At 49.2% G+C, this 9,956-nt stretch overlaps 1 protein-coding gene across 1 annotated transcript in view; it reads left to right on the forward strand.

Moving 5' to 3' along the window:
* Positions 1–9,956, forward strand: part of MBOAT2 (membrane bound glycerophospholipid O-acyltransferase 2) — a gene marked incomplete at its 5' end in the record, with an annotated part of 90,387 nt that overhangs the window by 1,339 nt on the left and 79,092 nt on the right. Inside the window, 1 exon segment of the mRNA XM_014589781.2 lies at positions 4,501–4,578. Within this exon segment, the coding sequence (XP_014445267.1) occupies positions 4,501–4,578 (78 nt within the window).

Here is a 9,956-nt window from a genome sequence, read left to right on the forward strand (position 1 = left end):
TCATTTTCCCTTTTACTTTAGGGTTTTTTTTTTTTTTTTTTTTTTTTTTGCCATAGAGTGTGTGTGGTTGCTGAGAGAGACAGAGAGACAGAAAGTGAGAAATCCCCCGCCATGGGGGATGGCCACGCCGCAATCCCTTCTCCTCCATTCTCCTCTCGGGATCCTGGGCATGCACGCACACGCGCCCGGCGTGAGTTTAAGCCACCGGGTCCAGGAGGCGAACCACGGTCGACTACATGGGAGTCCAACGACATAGCCATTGTGCTTACTGCTGGTCCCTCATTCAGTATGTTTTAGGGTAGCATATTTTTACGAGGAGTTGGGGAATGCGCGTAGTTCAGGTCGGCCAACTCCAGGGGACGCCATTCACTTTGTGGTTTGTGGAAACAGAGTAGAAGATGAGAATGTAAGTAGTGTCTCCAGGAGCCATGCAGCACGGTGACACGGTAAAGGATGAACTCACCCAACCTTATTACTATAATTTTTTAATCATAGCGCCTGGGTGCACAGGGGAGCGAGAGAGAAAGACGCATCCTTAAGGGTCACATCACACCCCCTTCACCTTCCCCAGCCTTCCAGCCCTCTTCAGGGTCTGGGTGCCCACATGGCGTGCACGGCATGTTTTCAGGCCAGCCTAGGCATCCGAACCGTGCTTGGCTATATGGCTTCCAGCTTGCAGGGTACTTGTGTCACTGCCACACTACAGCGGCTAGGCCGCTGGTTCCACTTTAATGTCAGGTAATTCTAAGTATCTCACATTCTGTGTGCTTACTAGGGCATGCCCTCTCTCTTTTTGTTTTATTAAATTGAATTCTCTGGGGGTTTTTCCCCCCTTAAAAGAGAACCTTTAATTATTCCTTTCTTTGGGAAGAGCAGTAGTTTACGCTTTTGTTCCATGTGTAAGACAGCTCTGCGGAATTAGCCAATGGGGAAGGATTAGGGTGTTGGGAAAGTCGTGATGTATTTTTCTACACAAAAAAAATGCATCGCGACTTCCCCAACCAGCCAACGTTCTTGCTACTTGCATTTTAGCACTTTTATTTAGGCTCAAAAGCAGTCACACAAGCAGTTGATTCTGACAACTTCCGTTTTGGGAGGTTAGTGTTGTGTAAATATCATTGATCGCTTTACCTACTTCTGCTTGGTCTCGGCGTATTTATGTGTGTGTGTATTTCAACTGTCGCCTCTGGTTTCTTTTAACTGAGAATTTTATTTATTTATTTAATATCTTCGATAACAGTACGGGGATGGAGTAGAGCCTGGGCTCGAGATCAGACAGACCTGGCTTCCCCTCCGAGAGCCTTGGGCTGGTAGCCATGTGACTTTGTACATAGTTTTCAGCCCGTCTTAGCTAAACAGTCCTCTGTGCGGTGGACCCAGTGATTATCGTGAGAACTAGCAGGATGGGCGTAACACAGTGGCTGGTGGTGGCAGCCGGGGAAGGTACCGGGTCGGCCGCCTGCTCTGGCTGTCACCCAGGTCCGAGGCGAGGGCAGGTGCATTGTCATCCTCTCTCAGTGTCTGCACTCAGCCCTGCAGGAGCCCCGCAGGTTGTGCGTCTTTCTGTAGACTGGAAGCTCTCCGAGGACGGAGAAGTGTCCCTTCAGCTCTCATCTCCAGTGCCAAAGCCTTTCAGAAAGTAGACATTCAGTAAAGATTAGCCCAACAATCAGACGTTTTTCAGCCTTTTTAAAACTTGAGCTCTCTTTTACTAAAAATAAATATTATGCTTGGCTGTCGTGTGACTTGGAATTAAGTAAAATGTGAGATCTAAAAACGAGGCTTTGAGGTAAGGTGTCGTTTTACTTTCAGGGTGCTGCAGTGTGGTACACAGTTCCGTTCTTCCTCACCCCGGCAGCTTCAGCCAGTGATAATTTGCCCAGAAACAACTTGCTTTTATTTATTGTTTTTGTGAAAGATTTTTGCTGTTGGGTACGTGGCACTCGCCAGAAAGACAGAGAGACAGAAAGCGAGAAATCCCTGGAGGGGTGGCCACCCCATAATCCTTTCTCCTCCATTTCTTCTCGGGATTTTGGGCATGCACGCACACATGCCTAGTGTGAGTTTTAAGCCACCAGGTCTGGGACTCAGACTGTAGGCAACTAGGCGGGAGTCCAGCAACATAACCCTCCTGCCGAGAATTGGAGTTGTACTGTCCAGATACCGAATAGCATATGGCGGTACTTTCCTCAATTCTGAAATGATAAGAATTGGCTCATAATAGACGTTTATGATTCCTTTTATCTCTAATTTTCACTCTGCTAGTAACATTTATTAGTTGGGTGCTTACTGCACCAGATAACCCAGTCAACAGTTTTGCTGTCTCATCTCTTAAGTGGCTGCTTGTTGTTATGAGAGAGCGCGTGCGCATGTGCACGTGTGTGTGCGCGTGTCTGCGTGCGCATTGTTATACTCACATTACTAGTGGGAAGTGAGGAAGAACGTCGCCGGCACTGTGAAAGGAGGGGCTCCTTGGTGCTTGTCAGGGAGGGCAGCGAAGCGGTGAGTGCAGACGGCCCTGCACTGACAGCGAACGGTGGTGGAGCAGGAGGGCCCGGTAGGCTGCACCCCATGGGTTGCCGGCACACCGTCTGTGTGGCAACGCCAGGGGGTGGGCCCCGAGGTGTGGACACCTTCGCTCCGCCACCTCAGTGGGCCAGTGTTCCTCGGGTCCGAGGACCTTCATTGCACAGGGAGAAGCTTTCCGCCGAGTCCTCAGAAACACGTTTTCCTTGTTAAGTACCTGCAGCGGGTTCTGCTGCCGAGGCAGGACCCCTGAGGTCCCCTCCAGTACTCTCCGCACCCTGGCATTACATGTCAGTGACTCCTTCGCCTTCGCGGCGGGGAGGCGCTGGGTAATTTGGGAAGTATGTATTTTAACCTTTTTTAGCTTCCTTCTGTTCCCATTTATACTTTTATAGGTCTTCCACTTCCTCCCAGACTGATGCCAGCCGCACCCGAGGCCAAAGTTGTTTTCTGTGCGAGCGCACGTGCACGGGAGGTGGGCACTGCCCTGCTTGGTGCAGGGGGCAAAACGAGTTTCACATGTAGGCCCGCCTTGGCGTCTGCTCCTTGTTCATAGCATTTCTGTGGAAAAAGGTGTTGAAAAAAATTTTTTTCAGGACCAGCAGATGGTGTAATGGCTATGTCAGTGGACTCCCATGTAGTTGACTACGGTTCAAGTCTTGGACCCAGTGGCTTAAACGCATGTGTGTGCGTGCCCAAGATCCCGAGAGGAGAATGGAGGAGAAGGGATTGCAGCGTGGCCATCCTCCCTGGGGGGTGATTTTTCTCTTTCTGTCTCTCTGTCTTTCTGACAAGTACACATGCCTTATATCAAAAACCTCCCCCAAAAAATAAATTTTTTTTTTCCTTTTTTTCCCGGGCTCATGTTTGTGTACCCAGTTTCCAAGGGGAATAGGTGTTAAAAATGTCAAGTAACTTTTCCACTCTGGAAATGCCTGTTATTTTGCCATGATTAAGTTAAAAAGTGAGCTATGTATTTATATATATATATTTCAATTTGAACAGAGAGGGACAGAGTAACAGAGAGAGGGAGGGGAAGTGAGAAAGTAAGCTCCTGGATCTGGGACTCGAACTGTGGTCGACCATGTGGGAGTCCAGTGCCCTCAACTACCACACTACCTGCCGGCCTAGTGATTTTATTTTTTAAATATGTAGGTTAAGATCTTTATTAATACTTAAAATTGTGTACAATATCCTGATTTGAAATTTTTATCATAAATTGTTAGTGCTGCCAAAGAAGAAAGAAAATTAAGAGCGAGGGAGGCGGGTGTGTTGGTGTGTGCGGATGTGCCTCAGCTCGGGGCCTGTTTAGATTGATTTTAATCCCAGAGATCTCAATGATCTTTTGCCCAAATTCTGTGCAATGAATAGATAAATTGGTCCTCCCATTTAATGGCGGGTTTCTACGGTAGAATATTAGAGAAGCCTGAGTCACGTCAGCCACGGTGTTTTGCTGGTATATGACAGCAGTCACAAATGGCGAGATTTACATGAGGGGTTTTGTTTGGCTTGAGCATTTTTAGTAACTCTGACATTTATTACCTCTTGTTTTGTGAGTAGTCGTGTTAAACGAGAAAGGCAGAGCACGGTCCTGCTGTTGGAAAAATGAGTTTGGGAAAACAGCTGATGTTCTGTCGGGACCTTGTGAAATCCTTTTTTACCCCCCTTTTTTAAATCATCGTGCCCAGGTTATGAAGAACGCTCTAATCCGTGAGCTGCATAGCCACGCGACGCAGCGCATGGAGACGTGGAATGCGGAGCACTGAGCTTCGCCTTGGGGGGTGGGCTTGCTTTTCCTCCTCTGGGGCCTGTGGCGTGGGACGCCCTGTCCAGGGTGTTCACCAGATTTCGGGCTCTGGCTGTTTTCCCGCATCACCCTTTCCCCGTGTCACACGTAAGCACTTTTAGCGTGCGTTATTTCAGGTCGATGTTTGTGCCTGGCGTCCCCGTCTGACAGGCTCTCCCTTCTTGCAGGTACGCCCTACATTTCCTTGTGCAAAGTGGGGTCTCCTACTGCATCATGGTCCTCATGGGAGTGGAGAGCATGCACAAGTAAGTGTCCCTTGCGCAGGGAAGTCCGCGCTCGCTCGGCGGGGTCGGCTCAAGACAGAATCTCCTTTATTCTGACCGGTGGTGGTCTCTAAAGGAAGAGTTACCACAAAGACGGAGGCGAAGGCAGAGTCCAGCCCTGGCGTTGGGTCTCACTTCAGCTTCAGGAAAGGGAGGCCAGCGGCCCGTGTCTCTGTTCTGTTTGCCTCAAGTAGCTTCTCAGCCCCGGCCTTGTCGGCAGTTTAGGACAGAAGGTTCTCCGATGTGCAGGACTGGCCTATATATTGCAGTATGTTTTTTGTTTGGGTTGCTGTTCAGTTTTTAAAGTTATTTATTTATTGTCTGTTCACAAAAAAACCACATGGACACACATGTGAGTGTGCTCGGAGTGCTCCCCAAAGCCTGTTCATGCCATGATCCCCTTCCCTCAGCTTTCCAGTTCCTTAGCTCCCAGGCACCTGCATACATGCCCACTGTGTTTCAGGCCAACCGGACTGGGGATTCGAACCAGAGTCACCATGGGGAAACCATCTTCTCTGGAGCAGTGCATCTACTGTGCCATCGAGCTGGCCCTAAAGTCTTATCTACCTTGTGCATGCTAGAGAGTGTGTGTGTGTGCTAGAGAGCATGTGTGTTTGTGAGAGTGTGCGTGTGCCATGAGAGAGAGCGTGCGTGTGCCATGAGAGAGGGCGTGCGTGTGCTGTGAGAGAGAGCGTGCGTGTGCCATGAGAGAGGGCGTGCGTGTGCCATGAGAGAGAGTGTGTGTGCCGTGAGAGAGAGCGTGCGTGTGCCGTGACAGAGGGCGTGCGTGTGCTGTGAGAGAAAGCGTGTGTGTGCTGTGAGAGAGAGCGAGTGAGCAGCGTGCTCAGCAGGCCCAGTCCTGCCACATGTCCCTTTCCCCGGCCCTCTGGCTCGTCAGGGTCTTGGGCCTGTGTGCGCACCTGAGGATATGTGGGAGGAACGCTGGCTTCTACTGGGTAGATGCTGGAAGCAGCCCCAGCCTGTGCCAACCATAAGTGTCTCCACATCCTTTTACATGTTCCTTAGGGGGCACTGTTGTGTTCCATTAAGAACCACTAGCTGAGAGCTGCAATAGTAACGTTGACACCAGCCCATATACGAAGGTTGTGAGTTTGCATCCCGGGGCCTCCCTGTGTGTGATCCAGGCTGGCCGAGGTTGGGATGCTTGTCTGTCTGTCTGTCTGTCTGCCCCTCTTCCTCCTCCTCCTACTCCACAACTTGTAAGATAAATACACTTTTTTTGTTGTTTTTTAGAAAATAGAACCACTGGCCTAGTTTATAGGTGGTAATGATGGAAAGATGAAGTGAATACATTGGAGAGAGATTCAGGAGGGATTGGTGGGACGTGCAGGGAGAAAATGGGGTGTAGAGGGCGACTCGTGGGTTCTGGCTTGACTGGGTAGGTGGAAGCTCTGTCTCCCGAGGTGGGGAGTCCTGGAAGTGGACAGCGGATTGAGGAGACAGAGCCCTTCAAGTGGAATGTGCTCGACTCCCAGAACAGTGCTCGGCGCCCAGTGAGCACTCAGCCCGCGTCTGCCAGGCACACGAGTGTGGCCTCTGTCATCGTGAGACGTGGAGCAGGGGCTAGGGAGTGGCCCGGAGGCGCACGTTCAGGAGTGGAGAGATGTTAGCCGTGGGTGGCAGAAAACCCAGATCCTGCCAGGGTACCCCGTGATGTCTGAGATGGGAGGGATGACCTACGTACTGAACCCCTGAATTCAGAAACACGCACAGCTGCAAGCGCTTTGCACGAGGAGCCAGACCTGTAGCTTTGGCCTCTTTCTCTGCATCTCATGCTGTTGTGCACCTGCTGCGTTTGGCTCGATGGCACCCCCCCTCCCCCATGCGGGCCATCTTCCCGGTTACCCGAGTGCCTGTCCTGGCTTTGCTCTTCCTCTCAGAAACAGCACTTGGCTCTGGATGTCTCGACTGAAATTTTATAAGGGAGAAAGCGTATTCTGAGGGCGTTTCAGGTGAAGCCATTTTTAAAGTCTTACAGGTGGCCGGTTCGAAGTGGTACCACAATGAATAGCTGTCTGTGTTTTACTCTGGGTGGGAAGAAAGCAGGTGTGAGTACAGAAAACTGGAGTTTTATGTGCTACTGCCGAAAGCGCAGTCAAGTCATGGTTTTATGTTGGAAGGTCAGTAAATTCATTTCCAGGGAAGGGAAATCTTTTTCTTTCCCTCCTGAGAGGCTCCAGTAGTCTGTGACGTTCAGCTTCGCGGTACTTTAGACCCACGCCCAGCCGCGTGCGGCTGTGTGAGTGTGCGTTCGCAGATGCAGGGCAGTTCCTCAGTGCTACGGCCGCAGTCCAGGAGCACAGTAGCACCTGTGGCCTGGCAGCCTTAGGCGGTGCAGGCAGAGAACACTTCTGTCCCTGGGAGGGCTGCTGGGCAGCGCTAGCCTGCGTCCGTGACCACAGAGGTAGGAATCGGTGCCGTTACTCGTTTACAGTCTTGAGGGAGGAGGTGCTGCTCACGTCTGTGCTGTCGGTATTTCGAATTTCGGCGTTGGAAGTTGACACCGTGGATGAGCACCCTAGGCAGGTAAGAGTTCGCCCTGTGAATTGCGAGTGCTGACAGTAAATAGCAAGTGGATGATCACCGTGAAAGCGTGAACGTCAACCTCTCTTTCTAGCGCTCTTGGATGTCAGTGATACCCGTGTGTGTTTATCTGTCTGGCCTTCCTTGTTCATTCTTCTTTCTTTCTTGTTATCCATCTGTGCTCATTTTTTTTTTTCTCCACTTAGGCCTTTACATTAGTTTAAAATGTTTACTGAGTCTGACTTTGAGACTTTCACCCAAATATACTAGATGGGACTTAGAGCATTCCTTGGTGTTACCAAAGCTACTGTTTGCTATAAACCAATTCTATGTATTTCTTTCAGTTTAGTTTTATGTGATATATGTAATATATTTCTTCAAACAGCCAGAATTTAGATCTTTAAAAGGAATGATTTGGGGGCCAGCAGGTGGTACATTGGTAAGGCACTGGACTTCCATGTGATTGACTATGGTTTGAGTCCCGGACCTGGCAGCTTGAAACTCACATTGGGCACAGGTGCTTATGTGCCCAAAATCCTGAGAGGAGAATGAAGGAGAAGGGATTGTGGCATGGCCATCTCCCCAGGGAGTGATTTCTCACTTTCTGTCAGTCTCTGTCTCTCCAGCAAGTATAAACATCTCAAAAAAAAAAAAAAAAAAAAAAAAAAAAAGGTAGAATTTGGACTTCTGAATACTTAACAGCTTTAAAATTCTTGAATCTCTATACTTAATGATCTTCATGGGATATTGCTAGTGTAGTTGTTGCATTCTTGATAACAGATTCATGTGTAAATTAAAATATTTTAATATAAGCCTTTTTTGGTAGTTTTTTTTTTTTTCTTTTTGCTATGGGGTATGTGTGCTCACCAGAGAGAGAGAGAAAATATCTCCTGGTGGGGATGACCATGCCATATTCCCTTATTCTCTTGGAATTTTGGGCACGTATATATGCCTGGCATGATTTTCAAGCCACTTGGCCTGGGACTCGAACCACACAGCCGGCTGTGTCACCTGCCCCCTCCCTGCCACACCACTGGCCGGCCTCTTTGTATCTCCTTTTAACATTCATATGCATGCAGTATTACTACAACCCAGATGTAAATAATTTACTTTTAAACTTTAATCTATTTTAAAACTTAGTACTTTTTCCATGTCTATATTTCATAAAAGCTTTGACATTTTTGAGGAAAAAAAAAAAAGAAAAATTTAGGTGATAGAGGCATAGAGAAAAGAGAATTTAGGGGTAGGTTCCTTTGTGCATTAGTCTGTTGAAGCTGCTGTAACAGAGTGCCATACACGGGTGGATCCACAACAGAAATGTGTTTCTCACGGTTCTAGGTGCTGGGCAGTCCAAGGTCAGGGTGCCGGCAGAACTAGTGTCTGGTGAGCTGGCTTCCCGGTCACAGTCGTCCTGTCTGAAATGGCCCACAGTGGAAAGAGCCAGAGTGGGCAAGAGCGGTCTCAGGCTCTCCTCCACAAGGACACCAGTCGGATTCAAGAGACTCCACTCTCGTGACCTCCTCGTCTCCGGGGGCGCCCATCTGCGAATGGCCTCACGTGGATTAGGTCCCAGCATAGGAATTTGCGGGGGCGGGGAGGGGCACAGTCTATAGCTCTATGTGAGGGTGCTTCAAAGAGTTTGTGGGAAAATGGAATTGGAGTATGAGTTTATCTGGGTGCAAAAAATTTTGAAATCCATGCCTAGCTTTTTTTTAATACACATTTTTCTGTGAGCTTTTTGGAAACCTCTTATATATTAGGATGTTAATTCTTGTTAATTAATGTAGAGGGAATTCAGCTTTCACCAGGTTTTCCTAGCATCTCCAAGAGCAGGCTGGCAGCTGTCTGTGTGAAGGACTGCATGGCAAACTCTTGGCTCTGCAGGGCCGTGGCCTGTGTGACAGCCACCCCCCTGCTGTTGGCGTGCAAAGGCAGCAAAGGCTGGAGAGACTGCACAGGGAGCTGGGGTGCTTCACAGACACCCAGGAAGTAGCTGGTGCGCTGCGTGTGCTCTGCCGTGTACTGAGCCCGCCCCTGCAGTAGGGATTCTCAGAGGCACGAGAGTCAGAGAGGCACTTCCTGCCAGCTTGGGATAGCACAGTAGTGGGACATACAGATTTGCTTATTAATGTCTTACTGTGGGTTATTGTTCTGAAGCAGATGTTTTCTAAAACGGTGGTTGAAATGCTTATCCTCCTCCTGGTATAGCTTTTGGGTAAAAGGGAGGTAGCCTAATGCAGGACCTGATGTTTAACACCTAAAGCGTACAAGACTTTAAACGACGTGAAATGATAGTAAAATCACAGGATCACCAACATTAGTACCATTTCTATATATGAGAAGTGAAGTCCAAAAATGAAACGTTTTAAAAGTTCATTTTTCCACGAGAGACAAAGACAGAGACAGATATTTGCAACAGAACCCCCTTGTGTGATCCACCCCGTCTCGCTGGTGGGGGAATGTGGGTAGGAATAGCTAGCCCCCCAAGGAGCAGGAAGCCCGGGGACAGGTGTGGGAGGGGAGGTCTGGGTGTGGAAGGAGAGCCTTTCAGTGTTGGTGAGCGGGAGACGTGTCTGTTCTTTGGAGTGCTGGGATGGAGTTGGTGCCACTACGTGGGGTAGAAAGAGCCTCGTTCCTTCGCTCACTCATTCTTTAGACCAGCTGAACAGCCTTGTGCTGTGTGCTGGGCACTGTGCTGCAACTTCTTCCCTCTCGGAGTGCAGGCTGGTGTGAACGTGCTCTTTGTTTGTTTGTTTAAGAGAGATTTTTGCTATAGTGTGCATGCACTCGCCAGAGAGACAGAAAGTGAGAAGTCA

Source organism: Tupaia chinensis, unplaced genomic scaffold, assembly GCF_000334495.1.
Source record: "Tupaia chinensis unplaced genomic scaffold, TupChi_1.0 Scaffold000045_1, whole genome shotgun sequence".
Classification (NCBI taxonomy): domain Eukaryota; kingdom Metazoa; phylum Chordata; class Mammalia; order Scandentia; family Tupaiidae; genus Tupaia; species Tupaia belangeri.